General features: G+C 42.1%; 1 protein-coding gene across 2 annotated transcripts in view; it reads right to left on the reverse strand.

Annotated features, from left to right (window-relative positions):
- TEP1 (telomerase associated protein 1) overlaps positions 1 to 26,368 on the reverse strand; it is a 43,914-nt gene that overhangs the window by 16,392 nt on the left and 1,154 nt on the right. Inside the window, exons 2-20 of one of the 2 annotated variants that reach the window (XM_063088501.1) lie at positions 23,571 to 24,066; positions 22,129 to 22,314; positions 21,707 to 21,841; positions 14,186 to 14,347; positions 13,601 to 13,762; positions 13,244 to 13,315; positions 11,848 to 11,972; positions 11,472 to 11,629; positions 8,658 to 8,767; positions 8,036 to 8,126; positions 7,642 to 7,813; positions 4,558 to 4,726; positions 3,895 to 4,053; positions 3,638 to 3,715; positions 2,696 to 2,826; positions 2,309 to 2,368; positions 1,261 to 1,419; positions 379 to 555; positions 8 to 128 (exon numbers count right to left, since the gene is read on the reverse strand). In XM_063088501.1, coding sequence (XP_062944571.1) covers positions 8 to 128; positions 379 to 555; positions 1,261 to 1,419; positions 2,309 to 2,368; positions 2,696 to 2,826; positions 3,638 to 3,715; positions 3,895 to 4,053; positions 4,558 to 4,726; positions 7,642 to 7,813; positions 8,036 to 8,126; positions 8,658 to 8,767; positions 11,472 to 11,629; positions 11,848 to 11,972; positions 13,244 to 13,315; positions 13,601 to 13,762; positions 14,186 to 14,347; positions 21,707 to 21,841; positions 22,129 to 22,314; positions 23,571 to 24,044 — 2,901 coding nt within the window. In that variant the 5' untranslated portion in view covers positions 24,045 to 24,066. Of the gene's footprint in view, positions 1 to 7; positions 129 to 378; positions 556 to 1,260; positions 1,420 to 2,308; positions 2,369 to 2,695; positions 2,827 to 3,637; positions 3,716 to 3,894; positions 4,054 to 4,557; positions 4,727 to 7,641; positions 7,814 to 8,035; positions 8,127 to 8,657; positions 8,768 to 11,471; positions 11,630 to 11,847; positions 11,973 to 13,243; positions 13,316 to 13,600; positions 13,763 to 14,185; positions 14,348 to 21,068; positions 21,137 to 21,706; positions 21,842 to 22,128; positions 22,315 to 23,570; positions 24,067 to 26,368 lie in introns of those variants that run through there. The other variant, XM_063088502.1, reaches the window with a different exon arrangement.

A 26,368-nucleotide genomic window follows, 5' to 3' on the forward strand; every position in this document is an offset into this window, starting at 1 on the left:
ACCTTACCCAGCGGAAGTGAGGATGGTCAGGGAGGCTGTAGTTGGGGGGAATGTAGCCATAACGGGAGCCCAGAATCCCCACAAACAGCTGCGAGTTCTCCACTTCCCCAAGACACACTTCCAGTTGTCTGCAGAAATGGTTATGGGGACATGCGGTAGTCTCTGGGGACACAGCATTGGGGAACACAAGCACAGACAGGGAGACTGGGCCCTTGCTCGCACCGAGCAAAGTGAAGACAGGCTGCTCCTGTGAGCATCCCAGGGCAACTTCCTGCCCTCACCCTCATCCATTCCTGCAGCCCCAACCCTGCCCACCCCAGTTCCATCATTCAAGCACCTCGTCCCTGACCCAGCCCCTCTTCCCTGTTGTCCCCGCACCTGTTCCTGCGGGTCTCCTCCTCAGTGATGCCCCAGCGCAGGTCAATGCCGAGAAGGCTGATGCGGTGGGGTGCCGCTTGGGCCTGTAGTGCAGGCAGCACGGACCTCAGCAGCAAGTCCCGCTCCCCGTGCATGTCTCGGAAAGTGGATGAAATAAAAAGCCGGATGCTGCGCCATCTGGGGGTGAGCAGAGGACTGCATTCAGTCTAGGCTTCAGCCCACTATCCAATCCACAGGCCTGCCATGATCACCCTTCAGCACTGAGCACGAGCCAGGCACAACAGATAGCAGAGGGTGCCCAGCAGGTCTCTAGAGAAATACCGCAGTCTCAACCACAGCGCCCTGGAATTTAAACCTCACTTGCCATTTCTCATGCACCCCTTCCTTTCTCAGTTAATCATTATTATGTACCTATTATTTGTTCATGACAACACTGTGAGGTAAGCACTATTAGTATCTTCATTTTACTGATCAAGAAACTACAGCTTTAAGGAAGTAAGCAACTAGGCAGTGGGCCGGCAGCAGCTCGGGGCAGTGAAATAAAACAGAAAGTAAGCAACTAGCCCAAGGTTCAAGCTATTTGGCAAAGCCAAGATGAAAAAACCAGAACCTGTGATCCTAAGCCCTCTGCCTAAGCCTTGGCTGTATCGCCATGGTGCCTGCTCCCCTTCCCACATTCTAAACCTCCTTTTCCCAATAGAGGAACGTGTTTCCAATCTGATAATTTCTTGTGCTACAAAAACCTCTGCCTGGGAAAAAGGGAGCACACCTTATGGAATAGAACAAGCATCATCACAATAGCTGGAATGTTAGTCACAGAGTTTCCCCAGGTTTTGACTGTAGCCCTTTCCAACTCACAAAGGTACAGAAACACAGACTGACCCATGCTGGGAAATGGGAGCCAAGGGCGTTACAGCATCTTCTTCCAGTGGCCGGAGAGACAGGGCCCCTGCCTTTCCTGGGGGAGGTGGAATCTTGAATATTTTGTCCATTTGGCCCACATGTTCCAGAAGACGGGAGGCCCCACGCTCTGCGATGAACCTGCCATAAATAGCAACAAAATAAAGAAGAGTAGAATAGCAGAGGTCAGAATCAGGAAGGTCTTTCAAGTGGGAGAGGGGGACAGAGATATGATCAGATTAGGCCACCCAGTTAACTGGAGCTCCCTAAAATGACCATAAGCAGTGAACGCAGACTTAAAATAACAAGACTACAGAACCACAGGAATAAAGGATAAGAGAAGAAACCCAACTCTAGCTTCTCCTGGTATGCATGATAATTACAGGCTTTTTGTTGGGATAGGGGCTATTGCACTGAGCTAAGTTATAAAGAGTAAGCCCACCCCAGACTGGGCTTGATTAGCTCTGTACCAGTCATAAAAACTCCCTAGAGAAGGAGGAATGTACATGAGGCTTCCTAATAACAGCTGAGGGAAATAGTGGCAGCCAAAGGAAAAAGCAGGGAGGAAACAAGTAAATGAGAAGGCTAAGGGTAAAGACAGAGACACAGTAAAAAGATTTCTGTAATTTAGCACATAAAGATAAGATTTTCTCTGGATCAAGAATTGAACAGAGGCCACAGGAATGTGTAACATTTGAGTTGTTCACCTAAAAGCTAACAGTGCAATCTCCCATGTCCCTTCTCTTTCCTCCTGGATGTAATACAAACTTGGCTAAATACAAAGAAGGCTGGGGCTGAAGGATCCATCCTGAAACAGGAGACAGAAGCTGAGTATTTGTGGATGGTGGATCAATAAGACAGAAAGTGCCTGAGTCTCTGTAACTCTTGTGTTGCTGTTATGCCTGGACAGCTGCAAAAGGAGTAAACTTTTGTCTTGCTTAAAAAAACAATTGAAATGAGTAGACCACAGATAATCTCTTAAAGACATTCTAACAAAGCCCCCAACCTTTAGTGTCCACCCTGTACTCACTTGAGTATCCCATCAGTACAGCCTGAGAGTGTCACATCATTGGGATTCCTATCTGGTGATCTGGCAAAGGAAGAAGCAAAACAATAATCATCAGAACAAAGGCCTAGAACACAGAGTCACTGCCCCCTAACATCCTAAAAGGGACACCTCACCTCTGCACTTTCAATAGGGTTATGTCCTAGGCTAGGGCTGGGGTGGACCCGCACTAGGGGTACAGAGCTAAGCTGAAGACTTCAGGAAAGGATCTAGCACATGAAGTGCAACAGAGGTAAGAAGGCAGAGACCAGGAGGTGCCTGGCAAGTGAGAGTGTCCCAAGCTTTGGCAGGGGTAGTGGAAATATGGATCACTAACTTCTGACACTGGGCAGGAAGTATAAGCATGATTACCTGTATCCTGTCCTTTTTAGGAACACACCAACAAAGAGGCACTTGGAATTCACATGCTGCCAGAAAATCTGTTTGGCTACATTTATCATTACCTTATCCATCGTTTGGCCAAAGAGGATGACCCTGTCCACCTGTGAGATGAAAGGGGAGGGGCTAAGACCAGGGAACAAAGGGATAGAGGAGAAGCTAAAGAGCTTAGGACATCAAGAAAAGAGATCTCCGAGGACTGAAGGATTAGCAGAGCTCTGAGGGGAGTGGGAAACTGCCTTTCCTGAGAGCACTTAGAATGAGAGAAGCCACTACACGTCGACTTGAAGGGGTGTCAAACAGAAGCTTAGGGCAGGGGCAGTGGTGTGCTATAATATAGCTGGCTCATTTGGGCTTAAGAGAACTGATTATTAAATTTTTAGGAATTCTGTGAGCCAGCTGTTAAAAATGGCCATTTTGAAACATTAAATTACACAGATTTACAATTAAATAAACAAAAGGTAATAAGCACTCATACGTCATCACTTCCACATTATTTTACTATGTTTTTTATTATCTACTCTTGAGCTTATTTATATCTACTGTATCAGTATTGCAGAAATACTATACAGTGGTGAGCTACTAAGCATCTCTTCCCAATTCTATGTTCAGTGACATCATGTTGGTAGCTTGAAATCTGCCATGTTAAGGACTATATACATCACGGAAATTATCAAATGCTATTAATTAAAACTTATTTTTTACCAAATGTTATTAACTAAAACTTATTTTTCCAGACAGCTAGTTGTTAAACATTTACCAGCACACCACTGGATTGCAGCCAGCAGGGAGGTGATCTGGACACTGTACATAGTTTGAAAGGTCAGCTTTGAGGAGTCAAGAAACAAGATAAATCCACTGTAGAGAAAAATGTGGGAGACGGGGAGAGTTTCTCAGGGACTGAGCAGTACTTACAGGGACTCTTTGAGCAGCCAGAGACAGCAGGTATTTCCCAAAAGTATGCACGGGACATTCATGCTTTTCTTCCAACTCCTGAAGCAAAGAGACACATGTTATGTGGTTGTACAAGAGATGATTACTAAGTAATAACCACCACAGACTACTTGGGAAATCTCCAGACTGTGCATATCCATGCTTTTACTAACTATTCAGGTTCTTCCCAGGCCTGTGTCCATGAACATCTTTTTGGATGGTTGGGGCGGGTGTCTGACCTGGACTTGAGCCTGGAGCTCGATGGCCGTCTTTAGGATACCTTCTTCTGCCTTAAGCACTGCAGTCTTCAGAGTGCCTCTTCCGCACAGCAAGATATCAGCCTGCTCCGCCCGAGCGATCATCATTCCAATCAACAGCAGCACATAGTTCAGCGGGGGCTGATTGGACAAGCCTCAGGATGAAATAAAGCTCCCCAAATCCACCCTTGCCTGCCCAGCCCTGGAGGCCAAACACCTCTACAGGTTTGGGGGAAAAGGAAAGGGGAAAAAAATCCCAAGTCAGGAGGGGTTAGCTTCAGCAGACCTCAGGAAGAGCCGGCCAACTGGGGAGGGGGCAGATACGAGCCAAGATCCCTGCCCAAATTCAACATTGGGATGTAGTGAGGTGAAAGTGAGACATATTTTGGTGATGGAAATTTAGAGTATTAAGTACTCGTGAAAGTTATTTCACGAGTTATTTCAAGCCCAACGTGAAATGTTATTATTATAATCCATAAACAGGGTTGAGCGCCAAATACTGATATTTGGAAGCAAATTCATGTCATTTGTTTCAATCTGAGTGCTTGCCTGGAAGAACCAGGTCTGGGAACAGGATAACTCTCTGGATCCCCAGCATCCCACCAACCCCTCAGAGGATGCTTTTTATTTATTTATTTTTTTTACCCCTTGTGAGTTGCTCTTGGGACAGAGCTTGTCTGCATTTGTATCTGTCAGATAGGCCAAGAGGGTGCGGCCCGGCAGTGGGGGCAGGCTGTGCTTCACAGAGAGGTTCACAGCTGTCTCCAGGGCCTGTCGATACCGGTCCAGCATCTCACCATCATACTGCCACTGTCTGCATGCAGAAAAGACACAGACATGGGCTCAGGGACTTATCTGCCCATTACTTTGAGGTAGATGAGAAGATGAGAGCTTGCCATTCAAGTATTGAGTCCCCTCCCTCCCTCCTCAAACACTGCCACTCCCTTCCACAGCCCACCCTTCTACAGCCTGCCTCCACTGTCATATAGAAGACTGGATGGCGTTTCCCCTTGCCCCCGTCTATAGGACTCTTCCAATCCATTCTCATGGCAAGAGAGGGGAAATCACCTGTAGGCCCACTCTCTGAAATCACTTGTCATACCCATCACATTCATCCATACTTACTTCATGACGCAAGATTTAACTGCTATATGTTTTTCAATCGTATTTTAAAGAACAAATACTAACTCCTTACTCTGAAAACTGACAATTACAGGAGAAAGAATTGAACTTTCATTACTCCTTTCCTATACAATCTCTATTTCAGGGTAATTAGCTTTATTTGATGAGGAAAGCTCCTGTTAGAATTCCAGCTAATAAATATGGAGGAATTATGGAAAACCCCCATTCTGCAAACACCAGTGAAACAATTAGTTGAGGCAAAGTTCATCAACGTATGAGTCATTAACTACAATAGAGAGATTAGGCTCTCACCACCTAAAAGCACTATTCAATCCTAGCATCCCTATGAGTGGGAGTCAGACTTTTGTCCCTCCTGATGTTGTAATCTATCAGAAGGCACAAAAAGTCTGGTGGTCCCATTCAAACAGTGTACACAGGATCACCTATGAAATTTTGGGGGGAAAAAAAAAGGTAAATCTGAATCTACTCAAGCCTTTAAAGTTAATGCCTAGGGTACATGAAGTAGAAAAACAAGGTAGATGGACACCATGAGGAAGTAGACAAGTCCAGAATGTGGGACACTCTGTGGGGCCCCTGAACATGGTTTCCAAAGCAAATCAATGGCATTAAAACTATTAAGAGATTGAAAGAGATTTAAGACACTTAATAACCAAATGCAATGTATATGCTTTGTTTAAATCCTGATTTGAATAAAACTGTGAAATGATATTTTTTAGACAGTTGGGAAATTTGAATATAGACTAGGTAATAGATGATAATACCAAGGAATTATTTTCAGTTTTGTAGGTACGTTAATGACATTCTGATAACATAAGAAAGTATCCATTTTATTTATTTATTTATTTATTTTTTGTCCTTTTTGTGACTGGTAAGGGGATCGCAACCCTTGGCTTGGTGTCGCCCGCACCGCGCTCAGTCAGTGAGTGCACCGGCCATCGCTATATAGGATCCGAACCCGCGGCGAGAGTGCCGCTACGCTCCCAAGAGCTGCACTCTCCCAAGTGCGCCATGGGGCCAGCCCAGTATCCATTTTTTTAAGAGACACACATGAAATATGGAAATAAAATTTAACATATTATTTGGCAATTGTTTAAAAAACATCTTCAAAAGAAAACAAAAGGGATCAGTACAGGAAAAACGTGATAAAATCTAGATATTTAATTGGGCTAATAGTTTTATGGGAGTCTATTATCCTATTCTCATTACTTGTGTACATATTTAAATTTTTTCATAATAGTTTTTTAAGTCTAGAGAATTCAGTAGTTTTATCAGTGCTGTCTTATAGAATTACATACAATTAATTAAATTTAATTCAAATTACATACATAATTTAAAAATTTCTAGTAGTCACTTTTTTTTTTTTTTTTTTTTTTTTAAAAAGATGACCGGTAAGGGGATCTTAACCCTTGACTTGGTGTTGTCAGCACCACACTCAGCCAGTGAGCGAACCGGCCATCCGTATATGGGATCCGAACCCGGGGCCTTGGTGTTATGAGCACCGCACTCTCCCGAGTGAGCCACGGGCCGGCCCTAGTAGCCACATTTTAAAAAGTAAAAAGAACCAGGTGAAATTAATTTAATATTACATTTTATTAACCTAATACATATAAAAATATTTTAAAGTCAATGTAATTAATACAGAAATTAGGAATGAGATATTTTACATTCTTTTTTCAGATGTTCTTCAAAATCCAGCAAGTCTCAAGTTAGACTAGCCACATTTCAAGTGCAAAATGGCCACATGTGGCTAGTGGCTACCATACCGGTCAGTACAGGCATTCTGTTTGAATTGGCACCCTGGGCTTGATTCTTAAATGGGTCTGTATTCAGCCACTGACTCAGGAGGCTCCTGGTCACCAAGCCCTACCAGAAAGTTATATGAGTCCTGCATTTGCCTTTAGTAAAAATGAATGTAAGATACTGTAGAAGCACTAAAAGGACAGAGAATAGGGACTTCATCAAGCCTATAGAACAAGTTGTATGTCTGTCTTTGAGCCTGCCTGATGACAACTATCTTTATGTGTATGTCAAAAGAAGAAAGAAGGTGAGTGGGTCAAAAAATACAGAAAGAAAAAAACAAAAGGAATAACAAACAGATGTCACAGAGAAGAGAACAAAAGAAAACCACAAACCAAAGCTGAAGCAGAGAGGACACAAGCATGCACAAAAAGAAAGGGAGATGCCACACAGACTCACAGCTTCCACAGAAACCAATAAAACAATCACAGGTAATAGAGTGGAAGTCCAGGCACAGGTTTTGTTTCATGATCTTCCTATAGGACAATGGTAAAGACAAGGTTTGCTGTGCAAGAGACTATTGGAGGGCTGGCCAGTTAGCACAGTTGGTTAAGTGTGGTGCTGATAACATCAATGTCCAGGGTTCGATCCCTGTGCTGGCCAGCCGCCGAAATAAAAAAAAAAAAACCAAAAACAAAGAGAGACTATTGGAACCAGGCAAGTCTGAGCCTTTGGGACAGCGATAAGCATGTCCTTACAGAAAAACAGTTGGGGTTCCCAGATGACTATCAAACCCTGTTGGGGTGCCTCCCATTGCCCACCCATGGCTCCCAGATGGCAAACACACACCTGACCTTGTGTATTTTCAGCTTCTCCCGCTTGAGCTGCTCATACAACACAGGTACCATCATTGCTGCCCGAAGCTCATGACGACTGCTGTTGAGGGCACAACTCCTGCCATTTCTTGAGTTTCTGATCATTATCGACCTCATCAGTTTTGTATTGGAAGGAAAGGGCAATGCTGTGTGGTTACAGGTAAATATCTGAGTCAGGCAGCTTCTATTTTCTCATCTTGCTCTACCATTAATGGGTCCTGAGCTGAACTCTTGGGGCTGGCAAGTGTCTGACCTCTGCCCACCCAATACCCTGATACTACAAAACAAGAGGCTGAAAATATCAGTGCTGTTGTCTCATTTATTCTCAGATACAAGAGGCAAACGTGTTGGAAGAAGGGAGGTAATACCTTTATTTCTGAGTTGAACCTCAAGGTAATTGATGGAATCATGTGCATTAAGGAATCTGAATGGAAACTGCCGACTGTGGATCACCGACTTCTGGAAAGCAAGGGAGAGGACATAAACAGAGGATCAGGGAGTATGGGGGCAGCAGGGGCCTCAGGAACCAGAACGATGAGGCAACCACTCTATTAGCTTTGTGGGAGGGTAAGGAAGGGCAAAATGGATTTAGAGATAGAGAAAGGGGGAGAAGAAAGAAAAAAGAAGGACATCATTTTAGAAGATAAGAAGAGGTAAAGAAGAAAGAAGAGGAAGTAACAGAAGGGACTCTGTGTCTTTTATACCAGACTCCTTCTGAAGTCATTTAAATTACAGAAGTGCTTCTTCCTGGTAAGTCACTGAGTTCAGAAAATCGAAAGTTCTTATACTCTCCTGAAATTTCCCAAAGGATTGAACCCCTAGACCTGTCTCCCCCAACCTGTATTTCCATACCTGTTTATAGCCCACAGAAATAGCTTGGTAGCCATGACTTTCCTTAGCCACCTGGAAATGCCTGGCTTCCAAAACAGCAGCAGCTCCACAGCCATATCTACTTGCTGGGCCACACGACTACCTGCCCTTCACACGTACCGCATGCTGGAGTCTCTGGAGAACAAGCTCGTGGTGGTGGGTGCTGATTCCAACCCTCAGCAGGTTGCACAGGTTCCGAAGCATTGCCATAAAGGGGAGCTTCTCATTGTCTGTGGAAGGTGGGGCATGGGGTGAGAAAAGCAAATGGGAGATGAGAAAGAGGTCAGAGACCAGAGCACGAAGTTTGGAGGCCATGTAAAAAGTTCAAGATGGAGGGAATAAAGAACTAACACACAATCTATTCTACTCAAAATGTCTTAAAGGTCTGGAAAGATAAAACCAGTATTGGCCTGATGTTTGGAGCAAAATTTATACAACACTGTTTATGGGATGGCTGCTTCAGTAAACATCTTATGTTACCACTTTATCTGTTGGCTCTAGTTCTGAGGTTGCATTCAACCAACAAAATGTATTCTCTAATCAAGAGCCAACAGTTTCCAAACTTTTAAAATTACTAAAAGAGAAATTTCCTAGTGTAATTTTACTTATACATTATATACATGTAGTACATTCACTAGTTAACATTGGAAGGAACAATATACACTTAAGGTAAGGTTCACCATTTATAATAACGAATGTACATCCATATCTCAAGTAGTCTTCCTAATTTTTAAGTTTTTTGGCCAACTTCTTATAAGATCTGATTACATAGTCATTATTTTTTTTGCTTAAATATAGGTGAAAAAGACTTACACTAAAAGTAGAATTTCACCTGTCACTTTCTAATTGATCACTCGTCCCTGTGATATTAGTGCCATCTTTAAGCCATAGTTTTTTCATAATACTCTTTTTAAGGCTTAGCCAAACTAACCCTCTAAAATTGACCTAATACTTAATAATGTAACTAAATCCATCTACAATTCCAAGATAAGTTGTCATAAGTCACATTATGCAGAAACCAAAAAGAGTGAAGGGGAACCATCAATGCCCTGGGACTGTGAAACACATAACACTATAACATATAAACTCAGCAGCTATATGGGTTTGATCTGCATGATAAATATTGGGAACATTCTTTCCTTTAAGATTAAAGTAAACATAAACTGGAAATATGATATTCTTTTTCTTGGGAACCCCCAGAGATGCATTCAGACCACTTTAGAGGACAGGGCTATCAGTCCCCAGCCTCACTCTAAGCAGCTTCCATCCCGAGAGTAGCAGTACCTTTATAAAGGTGACCTAAGTCTCATTTGAATTATAGCTAGAAGCTTTCAGCCTTCTGGAAGTTCTGGGCTTCTCCAGTCATTATTCTGATTCACAAACTGTACGGAACAATTGGGTTGTATACATACTGTAAGTGATGTTTGGTAACTGATGAACTATCACATCTATTGTCAACTCAAGTTTTTCTTAACTATTATTATGTATAAAAGGTTTTCTAAATCATTTATTATAAGATATTAAATCCAATATATTTGTGATACTAGAAAATAAACTGGACATCTGTCCTTCAGATTGAGAAATTCACTAATTTCACTCCAAAAAATTGTTAATGAGTAGTTAATGAGATCTATGGTCTCCAAAAAGGGGTCTGTATGCCTATTACATTTTATCTTATATGTTATATATTTCACACTTATATCTATGTATTTTTATATTTTCTTTTATTTATATTTATTTTATATCTACATTTATTATTTATATTTTACACATTTCCTAAAGTGCATAAAATGAGGGTACTTCAAAAAGTTCACAGAAAAATAGAATGCAAAGATAATATGACTCCTTCGATGAACTTTTTGAAGACTCCTTCTTTATATGAAGACACGTACACAATTTTTAAAAATACATATACATGTATTCTGGATATTCCAAAAATTGTTTTTGTAGTATATGATCATAAATCTCAAGAGACCACTGGATGAGACTACGGGCATTTGCCTCAACCAAGATAAATGACAGTTTAAATTTTCAGGGATAGTGGTTCTTGACCAGAGGGAGGAAGTGGAGATGGTGCATATAAAATTATCTACATATGTTGGCTGCCATCCAGGCCCCTTCATTTCGCTCCACCCCAAGTTGTTTCAACTGTTGGGGAAGAGGTTGTCAAGCAGGGTGTGCATGTGTTTGTTTTAATTCCCAGATGATTCTGATATATACATCCCCAGTGACAGCAACAAAGTGAGAAGAGTGATGAGCAGCTGAGCAACTCAGGCTGCCCTGAGTACAATCTATAATGGGCAATGCACAGAGAAATAAAGTAAAAGACAATTTGGGCTTCTGAAGCTCCAAAATGTGAAGTCTACAAACGTCAAAAGGTCTAAAGTTAGATGTCTTTTAACAGAAATAAATTGACTTTAAATTTTCAACAATGAAAGAGGAAGCAAAAGGAAACATAATAGAAATAAGGTACATATATGTGAAATAGAAAGAGCCTTCTATAGTTAAAAATAAACTCACAAAAAAAACAGAAAAAGAGAAGACTGAAGGTAACTTGGTCTTCCCCAGTTTGAATTTTTTTCTCTTTATCAGTGTGGGCAAAACTTCCTTGTACTAAATATCAGTTTCCGTAGAGATTCCAGCATGCCATGTGCCAGTCCTACCTCGTTTGGAATGATATCGATACAAAAGTAATCAGAGAGAAGGTACCACTTTTAACACATGTTGATAAAGACTTGTGTATCATCTAACGACATCTGGAATAATGATCTGTCTATGATGCCAGCTCTACTCAAAGTGGACACCACTCTCCATGCAACTACTAGGCAAGACAACAACTGCATCACGCCATGGAAATTTTCTAGTCAGAGTTTAAAATGTAGAGGCTTGAATGGGGAAGAGAGGAAAGGAGTGTGATGATCAAGGTCACTCTACCGATGAGTTCTTCCCAGACAGCAGCTTTGTTTCCCCGCAGGCTCAGCTCCCGCTCCCAGGTCTCTGGCCTAGAGAGCTTCATCCGCTTCCCAGCTTTGCTAGGATCCCATGGCCCAGGGAGGCGACTTCGAGAAAAGAGCTGTAGGTTGGAGGGGTATCTAGGACAGAGGAGAAAGAGCCTATCATTCCAAAGCTAGCAGAAAATAACTTGGAAAAGGAATGGTGAGTTGGACAAAGACCGTCTGTTATGTTTGTTGGCCATGTCTGCCCAAACTCATATTGCTGGGGTTGAGAACTACCAGGATTTGGGCCATGGATATTGGAAAGTCACAGGGTTACCTAGATGGAAATGTATGCTCAGGGTGTAGCTTCTCACTTATAGCCCAGGAGTGCTTGGACGTGCTGAGCAGGCTCCCGGATATGCAGTCGCTGTACCAATTTCTTCAGAGTGAACATTGGCTGATGCTTTTTCTTTGGCACGTCATTGTAGGATGCCTCAAACTGTGGAGACATCCCCAAGTCCCACAGAAATCATTTCATCCATGACCGTCGATGTTTTCTTTAGAAAACAGAGCCTAAGACCGTCTTATACACGAGGCACTTTCTTTCCCCAAAATAGAATTGGGCAAAGACTAGGAATTGAGGGTAAAAATCTCCAGCAACAAGAGCTCCCAGGACGAGCATAAGATAGCAGCTCTTCGCAGTTACTGTGTTTCATTCACACAAGATTGAATTATCAGTGGTTATCATGGGGTGATTGGCTAGTGAAAAACAAAATGGGGAGAGAACGAACAGAGAACATTCTTGTTCTTAGAGGCCGGGAAAGGGAAAGCAGGTCTTATTTAAATCACTAAGACTCTAACAGGTAAATAGAGTCATCAGCCCAATGCAAGTTGTGAGGAGTTAAAACACTGAAAGAAGTTGGCTTTCAAAATCTTCTATGGCAGAAGAGCTAAATTTAGGATGTACTTGTATTAATAGGATGAAGAGAAAAGACCAGTTGACCAATTGAGAATGTGTTTTTTTGTAATACTAATATATGTTTTCCTAATAATCTGTTTTAATAATGATGATGGTAGTGATAGCTAACACTTATTTAGAGCCAGATATTGTTAGAAATACTTTAAATACAGTAACTGATACAATCTTCACAACAACCCAACAATATAGGTTCTGCTACTATCCCCATTTTGCTTTTTGGCCAGCATGGGGATCCGAATCCTTGACCTTGGTGTTATCAGCACCACACTCTAACCAAGTAAGCTAACCAGGCAACCCTATCTCCATTTTGTATATGAGCAAAAGTGAGGCAAGAGAGGTTAACACATTTGACTATGGTCTCATAGCCAGGAAGGGCTGGAGCTGAGACTCAAACCCAGGTGATCTGAATCCAGATTCTGTGCTCCCAGCTGCTAAGTACACGCCTTATTTGTCATAAATGTAAAAAAGATTTTACTTGGTTTGTTTTTAAAACTTTCTATGGAAGGTAGAGAAAGAGATCACAATGTTTTTAACTCACTGATCCAACCGGACATGTCACTTGCCAGTGAAATATAAAATACCAAGGAGATTGAAATGGGGAAAAAAAAAAAAAAAGCTTTTCCCAGTGCTTTCAGAACCTGTCACCATAATCACAGCTGAGAATCCCCAGGCAGAAAATTGGTATGTGCCTACCACACCCATTATTAGTATTTTTAAGCCTAATGGGATTGTTTATAAATATTAGTCCAGAAAAGACTGTACATGCTACAACTCCAGAACAAGGGACTCACCTTCATCTGTGTGTCTTTAAGAGAAATAAAGCATCTTGGAAAATATTTCATAGAAAATGGATGCTTCGTCTTCTGCAGAGGAAGGAAAAGAAGTTTCAGAAAGAGAAATGGAGGTAGTCCCTAGAGAGACCCATTCTGATAGCCCTGAAGGTCCTTCTCTACCAAAAAGAAAGCCAGCTGGAAAAGAGGCCTGCTCTGCTCTCTCTGCCCCTGAGCTCCACCCAGCTCCTCTGGATTTCTCTGACTCCTTCTGTTCTGGGTGTAAGACCTCTCAGGGTCAGCATATTCCCTTGTCCCCTACTTCCCAGATAAAAGGGGCCTCAGTTGTGAATGACAAGAGCTGAGGCAGGGACTGACTGGAAGGCGGGGTGGGCGGCGGGGACGGCTCTTGGCCCGGTGCTTCCGAGGATTGTACTTAGCCAGCTGGTACTCATCAAACTGGGCAAATTTGTCAGTCATAGCAGCACGGAGGCAGGCAGGCAGGGGCACCAGCTTCTTCTCATCTCTTTCAGCCAGGCTCTGTCAGAGGGAGAGCAGACCATCAAAAGCAAGACCCAAACAAACCCTCACAACAAATCAAGACTATTTCATGGGGTCAGAGGAGGGAACAGAATAGGGAGCAAGTTCCCAGCTCCAGCTCTAGAACGACAACTTCCATGGTGCTGGGCAAGTCAGCAGACTTCTCTGCTTCTCATTTTCTTCATTATAAACATGAGATCCAAAATAAGATCAATTTTTCTCACACTTCAGTGCACCCATTCTCAATCATATTCTCCCTGTTGGGCAACCCAGCATAGTACAGGGAGAAGCTGCCCTGTCTGGGTACCAAGGTTGAGGGAAACTAAGGGCAGGCCAAACTATGTGAATTTTCTCCAGGGATGCAGTGAGCACAAGAGAGGGAAACCATGTGAGGGCCAAAGGTCAGGGAAGCGAGTGCCATACCTGGTAGAACCTGGCTACCTGGATCCAATCAGAAGGCAGCTGGACAATGGCACAGAAATATCGTCGCAGGTGGGGGCGGCAGGCTGGCAAGAAGGCAGCAATGGCCAAGACTTTATTGGCCACATCTCGCAGGTTAAGCTGTTGCCTGGTGTACAAAGATGCCTAAGGCACAGGGTGGAGAGGATTGGTATCTCAGCCACCTCTCACATAGCTTCATGCCCTAAACTAACTTGCTTAATGAATCAGCCTGCATAAAACCTTTCCTGAGAGCTCCATATCATCTATAAAATATAAAGCCCCAAAATGGCAGACTAGATGTGTCCAATGCATGATCCTCACACAGAAAGGGACCAAAGCAAGGAACAGACAGCTAAGTACAGGGGAGAACATCGGTAGCAGCACATGGGAGGGCAGTGGGAGCCTGATAAAGACCCTGTGGAGCACAAAAAACAAGCAGGGTGGTTTAGAGGAAAAAGAGGCACATGTTTCCCACACCAGGATTAACCAGGAGGAATTCTCCTTTGCAAAGGAAAGAATCTGCTCAGCCATGAGCGCATTCCAGTGGTAACCCTCCTCCTGCTCCTGCCCCAGCTCTTCCCCACCACTGCCTTGGTTGCCTGTTCCACTGTCTAGTCCCAGAGTCATGGCCCTTCTCCCACACAGGAGTTCTTCCTGCACAGTGCACCTCACCAAGTGGCCCACATTGCCCATGAGGCCAAGCCCAACCGCCCACACTGTGCCAGTGGCCGGAATGGCTCCAGCCTTCCAGCTGCCTGTGTGGCCTCAGCTGCCAACATGACCCCAAGCACCTGGCCACCAGTGTGGCCCCACCACCTCACCTGGGCCCAGCTGTCCCGCTGCCCATGCAGCCCCAACACCCAGCCAACCATGTGGCCCTACCCACTCCCATGGGCCCTGCCATCCGGATGCATGCACAGCCCCAGCTGCCCACACAGTCCCAGCCACCACAGCAAACTCCACAAATGGGCGCACCTAACCCAGCCACCTACACAGCCCCCACCTGGCCAGCTGCCCACGAGGCCCCAGCCACCCCAACTGCCCACACAGCCCCCACCCACCCACACAGGCACAGCCACAGATGTAGCTGCCAGCAGCCCACTGAACTACTGAGTCTACTCAGAACAATTGAGTGTACCCAGAACTACCAAAACTACTGATTCTACAGAACCAAAACTAAAACCCCATCCAACAGGCAACATATAACAAATCTAGAGGGAGTGTCTCTCCTCAAAAGCCACCTCAGAGTAATAGAAGAAGTAACTACTCCCCTAGATGACTAGAAATTATTGTAGTGATACTAGAAATATATAAAAAAAGAAAATATGACATCACCAAAGGAATAGCACAATTCTCAAAAAAGCAAACCCCAAACAACAATAAACCCTCTGAAAAGGAATTCTGAGTAACAATCTTTTTTTTTTTTTTTTTAAAGATGACCGGTAAGGGGATCTTAACCCTTGACTTGGTGTGGTCAGCACCACGCTCACCCAGTGAGCGAACCGGCCATCCGTATATGGGATCCAAACCCGGGGCCTTGGTGTTATTAGCACCGCACTCTCCCGAGTGAGCCACGGGCTGGCCCTCTGAGTAACAATCTTAAAGAAACTCAGTGACATACAAGAACACTCAATTAGACAACAAAATGAAATGAGAAAAACAATCCAGGACATGAAGGAGGAAATTTAAACAAAGATAAATACCATAAAAAAGAATGTAGCAAAACTCCTGGAACTGAAAGACTTATTCAACAAAATAAAAACCACAACTGAGACCATAAGCAGCAAGCTAGAGAAAGCAGAAGAAATAATTTCTGATCCTGAAGACAATCTTTTTTAAATAATCCAAGTGGACAAAAATAAACAAAGAAAAAAAATGTGAAGAAAATCAAAGAGAGCTAGCAGACAACCTCAAACACACAAAAATCTGAATCGTTAGTGTTCCAGAGGGGGAAGAGAAAGGAAAAGACATTGAAAACACATTCAATAAAACGATAGCAGAAAACGTCCCAGATATTGGTAGTAGAGACACAGACTTCCACATCCAAGAGGCTCAAAGATCTCCAAATAGATTCAATCCAAAAAGTCCTCTCTGAAATACATTATAGTCAAACTTTCAAAAGTCAGAGACAAAGAGAGAATCCTAAAATCAGCAAGAAACAAATGTCAATTCACCTATGAGGGAGACTTCTCAGCAGAAATCCTACAGCCAGAAGAGAACTGGATTCAAAGTACTAAAAGAAAAAAACTGCCACCCAAGAATACTATGCCCAGCAAAGATATCCTTCAGAAATGAAGGGAAAATAGTATATTTCTCAGACAAACAAAAGCTGCAGGACTTCACAACCACACAACCAGCAAGATAAGAAAAATCTTGAGGGAGTCCTGCACCTGGAACCTAAAAAATAATAATCACCACCATGAGCACATGAGTACGAACAAACACCACTGGTAGAGCAGATATGCAAATGTGAAAGAGAAAGAAACTATACCATAACACCTCAAAAATCCAAAAACACTGGAAACAAAGAATAAAAAGGGAAGAAAGGAACAAGATATTTAAGTCAACCATACAAAAACCAGTTAAATGTCAGGAGTAAGACAGTACCTTTCAATTACAACCCTAAATGTAAATGATTAAACTCCCCACTCAAAAAAAGATTGACTGATAGGATTAAAAAGCTAGACCCAACTACATGCTGTCCACAAGAGACTCATCTCACCTGTAAAGACACACACAGACTAAGAATGAAGGACTAGAAAAAGATATAGCATGGAAATGGAAACCAAAATGAGCAGGAGTAGCTATTCTTATATCAGATAAAATAGACTTTAAACCAAAACCCATAAAAAGAGACAAAGAAGGCTACTATATAATGATAAAAGGGATCTACATGGTGTGAAGACATAACACTTATATGTTTATATATGCACCCAACACTGGAGTACCCAGATATATAAAGCAAACACTATTAGAACTAAAGAAAGAGATGGACCCTAATACGATAATAGTTGCAGACCTGAACACCCCTTTCTCAGAATTGGACAGGTAATTTAGGCAACAAATCAACAGAGAAACACAGGATTTAAGCTACACTTCAGACAAATTGGACTTGGAAGATACCTACAGAACATTTCATCTGACAACTACAGAATATACATTCTTCTCATCAGCACATGAAACATTCTCCAGGACAGACCACATGTTAAGTCACAAGACAAGTCTCAACAAATTTTTAGAAATTGAAATCATTTAAAGTATCTTTTCAGAAGACAACAGATTAAAAGTAATAATCAATAAAAACAAAACTCTGAAAACTATAAAAACACATAGAAATTAAACAACATGCTCTTTAACAACCTATGGGTCCAAGAAGAAATTAAACAGGAAATAAAAAATTTCTTGAAACTAACAAAAATAAAGACAAATCATACCAAAATCTATGGAATACAGCAAAACAGTACTAAGAGGGAAGTTTATTGCAATAAACACTTATATCAAAAGAATAGAAAGATGTCATATAAACAACCTAACACTACACCTCAAAGAACTAGAAAAACAACAATCCAATCCCAAAATTAGTAGACAGAAATAATTAAGATCAGAACAGAATTAAGTGAAATAGAGACCCAAAATATGATACAAAAGATCAATGAAACAAAAAGGTTTTTTTTTTTTTTTGAGAGGATAAACAAAATAGACAAGCCAATAGCTAGGCTAACTAAAGAAAGAAGAGAGACCAAAATAATAAAAACCAGAAATGAAAGAGGAGATATTTCAATGGATACTACAGAAATATGAACAATCATTAGAGACTTATAAACAACTATACACCAACAAATCTGAAAACCTGAAGGAAATGGATAAATTTCTGGAAACATACAAACTACCAAGACTAAACCAAGAAGAAATAGAAAACCTGAACAGACCAATAACAAGCAACGAGATTGAAGCAGTAATCAGCTGTCTTGCAGCAAAGAAAAGCCCAGCACTGGATAGCTTTACCACTGAATTCTACCAAACATCTAAAGAGGAATTAATAACAATTCTCTTCAAACTACTTCAAAAAGTTGAAACAGAAGCCATTCTCCAAAACTCATTTTATGAAGCCAGCATCACAGTGATACCAAAATCAGTCAGAGATATAACAAAAAAAGAAAACTACAGGCCAGTATCTTTGATGCAAATAGATGCACAAAATTCCTCAACCAAATATTAGCAAACAGAATACAGCAACACATCAAAAAAATTATACACCACAATCAAGTGAGATTCATCCCAGGGATGTAAGGATGGTTCAACATATGCAAGTCAATAAATGTGATACACCACATCAACAAAATCAAGGATAAAAACCATATGACTATCTTAATAGATGCAGCAAAAGCATTTGACAAAATTCAACATACCTTCACAATAAAGACTCTTAGCAATTTAGGTATAGAAGGAAAGTATCTCAACACAATAAAAGCCATAAATGACAAACCCACTACCAATATCATCCTGAATGGGGAAAAGATTAAAGCTTTTCCCTTAAGAATGGGAATAAGACAAGGATGCCCACTCTCACCACTCTTATTTAACATAGTATTGGAAATACTAGCCAGAGCAATTAGGCAAAAGAAAGAAATAATGGACTGCCAGATTGGAAAAGATGAAGTCAAACTGTCCCTGTTTGCAGATGACATGATCCTACATATAGAAAGACTCAACCAAAAAACTCTTAGAGCTGATAAACAATTTCAGTAAAGTTTCAGGATACAATATCAACACACAAAAATCAGTAGCATTTTTATACTCCAATAACAAACTAGCAGAAAAAGAAGTCAAGAAAGCTAGCTCATTTATAATAGTCAACAAAAAAATAAAATACCTAGTAATAAATTCGACCAAGAAGTTGAAAGATCTCTACAACATGAATTACAAATCTCTGCTGAAAGAAATTAAAGAGGACACAAAAGGATGGAAAGACATACCATGCTCTTGGATTAGAAGAATTAACATTATGAAAACATCCATACTACCAAAAGTGATCTACAGATTCAATGCAATGCCTGTCAAAATACCAATGACATTCTTCACAGAAACAGAAAAAACAATCCTAACATTTATATGCAAGAACAAAAGACCCCAAATATCCAAAGCAATCCTAAGCAAAAATAAATAAATAAATAAAGCCAGAGGCATTACACTGCCTGACTTCAAATTAACTACAAAGCTATGTAACTAAAACAGCATGCTACTGATGTAAAAACAGACATTCAGACCAATGGAACAGAATAGAGAACCCAGAAATTAACACACATACTTATAGCCAACTGATCTTCAGGACAGACCAAAAGGCACCAAAAAAAAAAAAAAAAAAAAAAAAAACCTTGGAGAAAAGACTGCCTCTCTAATAAATGGTGCTGGGAAAACTGGACATCATATGTAGAAGAATAAAACTAGACCCATACCTCTTGCCGTATACCAAAACCAACTCAAAATGGATTAAAGACTTAAATATAAGACCTGAAACTAAAAAACTCCTAAAAGAAAACAAAGGGGAAACACTTCAGGAAGTAGGACTGGGCAAAGACTTTATGAATAAGACCCTATAAGCACAGGTCAATAAAAGAAAAAATAAAACAAATGGGATTATGTCCAATTAAAAAGCTTCTGTACAGCAAGAGGAACAATTAACAGAGTGAAAGGACAACCTACAGAATGGGAGCAAATAGTTGCAAAAGCTATATATCCGACCAGGGATTAATATCCAGAATATGTAAGAAACTCAAACAACTTCACAGCATAAAAAAACAAACAAACAAGTAACCAGATTAAAAAATGGGCAAAGGAGCCTAACAGGCATTTCTCAAAGGAAGATATATGAATGGCCAACAGACACACGAAAAAATGCTCAACATCACTGAGTATCAGGGAAATGCAAATCAAAACCACACTGAGATATCATCTCATCCCAGTTAGACTGGCTATTGTCAAAAAGACAGAGATTCATAAATGCTAGTGAGGATGACGAAAAAGAGGAACCCACCTACACTGTTGGTGGGACTGTAAATTAGTGCAGCCATGATGGAAAACAGTATGAAGTCTCCTCAGACAACTGCAGGTAGAACTGTCATACGATCCCACAATCCCACTGCTGGGTATATACCCAAAGCAACGGAAATCATCATGTCAAAGAGATATCTGTACTCCCATGTTTATCGCAGGTCTATTTACAATAGCCAAGAGATAGAACTGGCCTATATGTCTGTTGATGGATGACTGGATATACTTAATGGAATACTACTCTGCCATAAAAAAGAATGAAATTCTGGTATTTGCAGCAATGTGGATGAACTTAGAGAAAATTATGTTAAGTGAAATAAGCCAGGCACCGCATGTCTTCACTCATAAGTGGGAGCTAAAAAAATAAATAAATAAACAAATAAATAAAAAAGAAAGAAAGAAAGAAAGAAAGATACAACAATCACAATAATATGTTGAACTTTCAAAGGGAGAACACGGAACCAAGATTACCAGAAGTGGGAAAGGAGAGAGGGGTAGGGGAATTGGTAAAGGGCCACAAAAAAATAATTACATTATGTAATGTTGAATATACTAATTATTCTGATTTGAACACCACGTATTGCACACAGGGATTGTATTCAATGCGGTATCCCACAGATATGTACAATCAATTACATTTTGATAAATAAATAACAGAAAGCCCAACCTCCTGGCTTAACACTGTAATCCTCCATAATCTAGTATTTATCCACATTGCCAGTATGTCCTCTAAGTCTACCAACTGCCTTCAAGGTCAACCAGGCCCTTTCCCTCTTTGGAAGACTTACCACATCAATGTCTATCAAAAACTTACCCAGGGCTCAAACCTTTGATTAAACCTGCCATCTTGGGCTGAGCCCATGGCGCACTTGGTAGAGTGCTGCGCTGGGAGCGCGGCAACTCTCCCGCCGCGGGTTCGGATCCCATATAGGAATGGCCAGTGTGCTCACTGGCTGAGTGCTGGTCACGAAAAAGAAAAAAAAAAAAAAAAAAAAAAAACCTGCCATCTTCCAAAGCCTCAGGAAACATTTTCTGAAGCCTCATAGAAAGCACTCCCCCTCCCCTTTTCTTCTGAAATGTTCGCCATCTAGTACTCCAGTTGCATTTGGGATATTTGGGAAACAGTGTTTTGCTTCCCTAACAGCACTATAAACTCTTTAAGAGCCAGATCCAAGTTTCATTATATCTGTTAGTAGGACCCTCAAGGCCTAGCACAGTGTACTTATTTTGTGTACTTAATAAACATACCAACCCTAGTACACTCCTTCCCAATCTCATCTTTCCCCATTGTTCACAGTAGCCCAGGGACTAGGCCCCAGACTTGCCCAGAGATCCTTCCTAAGTGAACCTCCCACCCCACCATGAGGTTAGTCACCACCCCCCTCATACAACATAACCACGTTCTCTATCTCCCAGCTTTCCACTCCCATCCCCTCCTTCACATCACAATACCTTAAGTATAAACTCAGGCTCCAAGGGTGCAAGTTCACTACAGGCTGCAAGGATGGAAGACCGGATGGGGTCACTCACATCTTCCATATTTACATCTGAGGCCACAGTAGAGCACAGCAAGCTCATTAGAACCATCTGAAAACAGGGAAAGAGAGGAAAAAGAAAGAGACAGGTAACAGGGACCAGCTTAAGCATCCATGTGAACCAACTAACAAAGTCAAGGAAAGACAGAATAGGCTCCAGATTTGGAAGGATATTTGTCCAACTGAGAGGTTAGAGAAGGAGATTGGGAAGTGAGAAATTAAGAGCTGGGTCATGTCTCCTCCTTCCCCTTCCATCCAGGGAGAGAACCTGGTCCAGATCCCCCATCCTTCCCCTTCCCTCCACCACCATCAACCTCTCCCTAACTCTGAAACTTTCACCTTCTTTTCCTGAAGGGCTTGGTCAGTGGGCTCAGGACAAGATTCAGAGTCTCCAGAGGTGAGCTTCAGGGTCAGCTCCTCCACCTCCTGCTCCTCTCGCAAGCTTAAACTATAAAGAGGCATTTGGGCTTCTGCTCCTTCCTTCTCTTCTGGCTTTTTCTCTTCTTCTGAGTACGACCAACAGCCCTGGAGAGAGTGGAAGTTATGAATCAAAGCATGTACTCATGGTCCCTCAAACATAAGAGAGATCTGAAGGTGGCCCCACATCTCTATCTAGCAGTAAACTCCTGCCCTTCACAGCCCAGTGCTAATCTGTCCTGTCTCTGACTTAGAGCTCTCTTACTGTCACACACACCACCTTCCCTGCTCAACCTTCTGAGCCTTGGTCCTGGATGCTTCCTGGTCTTCCCCCTGCTTTTATCTCCTTACTGGTGTCAGAGCCTGAGAGACTGGAGCCCTTCACACACCTCCTAAGATGCTATTAACGTTTTGGGAGTTAGAAGAGAAAGAGCCAAGTCCCATATCTATCCCCTAGCAACCTTGGCCTGGTTAATCTCTCTGAACATCAGCTTCCTCATTCACTACCATTTACCTGGTAAGGTTGTTGGAAAATGAAATGGAATAACATATGTATGACTCATCACAAATTGCAAAGCCCTAAATCAATGTAAGATGGCAGTAGTTGTAATCCTGACAATGACCCTGTGAGGTAGATTTTCACTGACTCATTTTAAAGGTGAGGAAATTAAAGCTCCAAAAGGTTAAGAGTCTTGCCCAAGGTTGGATAGTGGGTAATTGGCAGAAACAATATTGGGCTCAGATTAGCCTGTTTACTCAGCTCAAATCCCAAGTCATTACAGAAGCAATGCGTGTTTGTCTACCTACTCCAACCTATGTACTAAATGTGCTTCTATAGATGTACACAGGTGGACATGCGTTTGCACATGCACATATAGGGAAGTGGGTCTTGGTATAGTAGATGCGTCTCATGCCTGATCTCAAAAGCACCTAACTGACTTTGCCATAGCAATATCATGCTGGCTCTACTCCTGAGTGAAAGCTTTCTAAGGACAGGGCCTGTTTTTGACCTGTTGTCCAGAATCTCTGAACTAGATATACAATAAGAATAATGATGCTGGGGCCGATCCCGTGGCACACTTGGGAGTGCGGCGCTGGGAGCGCAGCAGTGCTCCCGCCGCGGGTTCAGATCCTATATAAGGATGGCCGGTGCGCTCACTGGCTGAGCGCGGTGTGGCCCGTCACAAAAGAGACAAAAAAAAAAAAAAAAAAAAGAATAATGATACTGATGAAGACAGCTCTGGGGTAAAAGGCACCTCAGAAGAGGCTCTGAGGAAAAAAGACACCCAGACATAGAGCAGCACAGATGGAAACTGAGGCACTGAAAGCTAGCGATAAGAGCATACAACAGACATGGCTATTACCAGAGTTGCTTCCTGAACATTCTCTGTGGCAGAGATGGATTTCAGAGCCATGGGGCAGGTCGGAAGATCTAGTTCCTTAGATAGACACTGAGCCCTCCAAACTGAAGGCTTAGAGAGCAGGCAAGTGCTGGTGTTCAGGCTGCACAAATCATCTTGCATCATGGGAGATATCTGGAGACACTGGAGCAAAGGGCTGGAAGACACAGTGTTCTTTAGACTGGGGAGGGTGGCCAGGCACCGGTTCTCCAAGGAGAGGACATCTGGGTGGGAAGGCACATGTCCACATGGTTTTTCCATGGACTTCAAGTCAGGAAGCATGGCCAGGCACCGGTTCTCCAAGGACAGGATGTCTGAATGGACAGACATATGCCCATCGAGTTTGTCCATGGTCTTCGGGTCAGGAAGCATGGCGAGGCACCGGTTTTCCAAGGAGAGGATGTCCGAATGGACAGACACATGCCCATGTTTCTCCATTGCTGGAGCCCAACTAGCACACCTGGAAGGAGAGAAAGACAGGTGATGAGCACCTGGCTGCACTGGGAGTGTATTTGCCCTGGGAGAATATCTTCCCCGTGGCCCTTCTGGTAATGCCAGTGATCTGCAGGCAGAAAACAGCCAATATATACATTTTTTCAGGACTGAGTTCATACAGGGAGTATTCTGAGGAAAAAGGTAAGGCAGAGGCTTAAGAGCAGGGATTTAAAAAAAAAAAAAAAAAATGACTGCTGGAGAGGAAAGGGACATGTCTTTCTTGAGGAGGTATAGCAGACCCCTAGGGTCTCAGCCTAGTAGAGGGGTGTCGCTTATAATCTGGACTCCGGATTCTTAGCTCCAGAGACACAAACATTTTGATCAAGTTATCTATACTTTCCACTTCAAATTCCTTGCCTCTCAATCACTGTTCAATCAACTAAATCTGTCCCTACTAGTCCACCAAGACTGTCCTCTTAGATAACTAATGGATTTCCTGTTACTACCATGCACAGACACATCCTAGCCCTTATCCTCCTTCACCCCTCAAGGAGAACATGTCACTGTTGATCATTCTCTCTCTGGAACTCTTCTTTTGGCTTTCATGATGCTACTGTCCTGATTTTCTTTTTAGAGCTCTAGCTCCATCTTCTTGGGGGTTCTTTCACTGTCATTTCTTATGTGTTGGTGCTCCTTATAGTTCTATTCTAATACTTCTATATACTTTCCCAGGGGTGCTCTCACCCATTTTGTGACTCCAAATAACATTTCTATGCTGGCAACTCACAAATTTGTTCCTTTACCTAGATCTCTCTTCTGAGCTTCATACTCGCTTATCCATTTGCATGTTCAACATCTCTGCTTGGATGGCACCTCAAAGTCCACAGATCTCAAATATATCATCTTTCCCCCCACTCTTACCTCTGCCCCAAATTTACTGCCCCTCCTTTGCCCCCACTGCTCATAGGACTTTGGAGTGAGACAGACTTGAGTTTGAATCCCAGCTCCTCCACCTCTGTGCCGCCATTTTCTCATCTATAAAATTAAGAAAAATGCCTACGTCACAGAGTTGTTACAGGAATAAATGAGAAAAATATATATATTAAGCACTGAGAGCAGTGCCTCATACTTAGTTAAGTATTCAACAAACAGAAGCTATTGTTGTTTGTTATTATTATCCAGTAAACTACCAAATACTATTGATTCTGCTCCCTCAATGTCTCTCAAATCTATCCAATTCTCTCCATTCCTCCTGCCACCACTTTGTTGAAACCCTCTAATCCATGCGGCGACACACTGTATGCTGAATTAAGGAGCTCCCTCTGATATACACCCCAGACACCATTTACTACCTCACCTTATTATCTTCATCAAAATTAAAAATCATCTTGTTTGCTTATCTGCTGACTTGTTCAGTTTCTCCTTACTGAAATAAAACTCCTGAAGGTAGGGGCTCCTTCGTCTTGTTCCCCTCTGTATGCCCAGTTTCACACACACAACCTGGCTTCCAATCACCTCTTAGACTCATCTTACTGAATCTCCAATCTAACTCTAAGCACTCTAAGCTTCAACCATACTAACTCTTTCCAGCTTAGGGAACTGTCCAGGTATCTCTGTACTCTGGACCTTTGCATAGGTGGATACCTGGAACACTTCCTTCTACCAACATCACCCCTTCCTCCAACCCTTCCTTTACCAAGCCAAATGCTACTTCTCATTCTGCAGGCCTCAGTTTCATAGTCAATTCCTCCAAGAAGCCTCTGCTGACACCCAGCCCTCAGTCTGGTTTAGGTGGCCCTCTCTATGTTCTCACAACACCTGTACTTCCCCGATCATAGGACACATCATCTGTTTGTTTTTCCTGCCCTTAGAACATAATTTCCTGAAGACAGTAACCCTTTTAGCCTTGTTCACTATCGTTTCCACAATTCTTAGTCAGTGGGATTCAGAGGCTTTTGAGAATCTAGTAAAAGCTATAGTGCTTTTTCAGGGGCTAGCTGGTTAGCTCAGTTGGTTAAAGTGTGGTGCTGATAACACCAATGTCCAGGGTTCAATCCCTGGACCATCCAGCTGCCTGCCCCCCCCCCCCCCAAATAAAAAGCTATGGAGCTTTTTCACAGAAAAAAAAAAAAATGCCATATATACTCAATTTTCAGGGAGTCTGTGGAGAGCATTATGGGTCTCCCAAGATCTCCATAAATTACAAATTAAGAACTTTTGCCAGAGAGAATGCTTGAATTCTACTATTAGGAAAGTATTTACTTATTTCTTTGGATAATGGTTTATCTCCCATTCACATTTAAATATGTTAGGAATAATATTGGTAA

The sequence above is a fragment of the Cynocephalus volans genome, chromosome 3 (genome assembly GCF_027409185.1).
Source record: "Cynocephalus volans isolate mCynVol1 chromosome 3, mCynVol1.pri, whole genome shotgun sequence".
NCBI classification, from domain to species: Eukaryota; Metazoa; Chordata; class Mammalia; order Dermoptera; family Cynocephalidae; genus Cynocephalus; species Cynocephalus volans.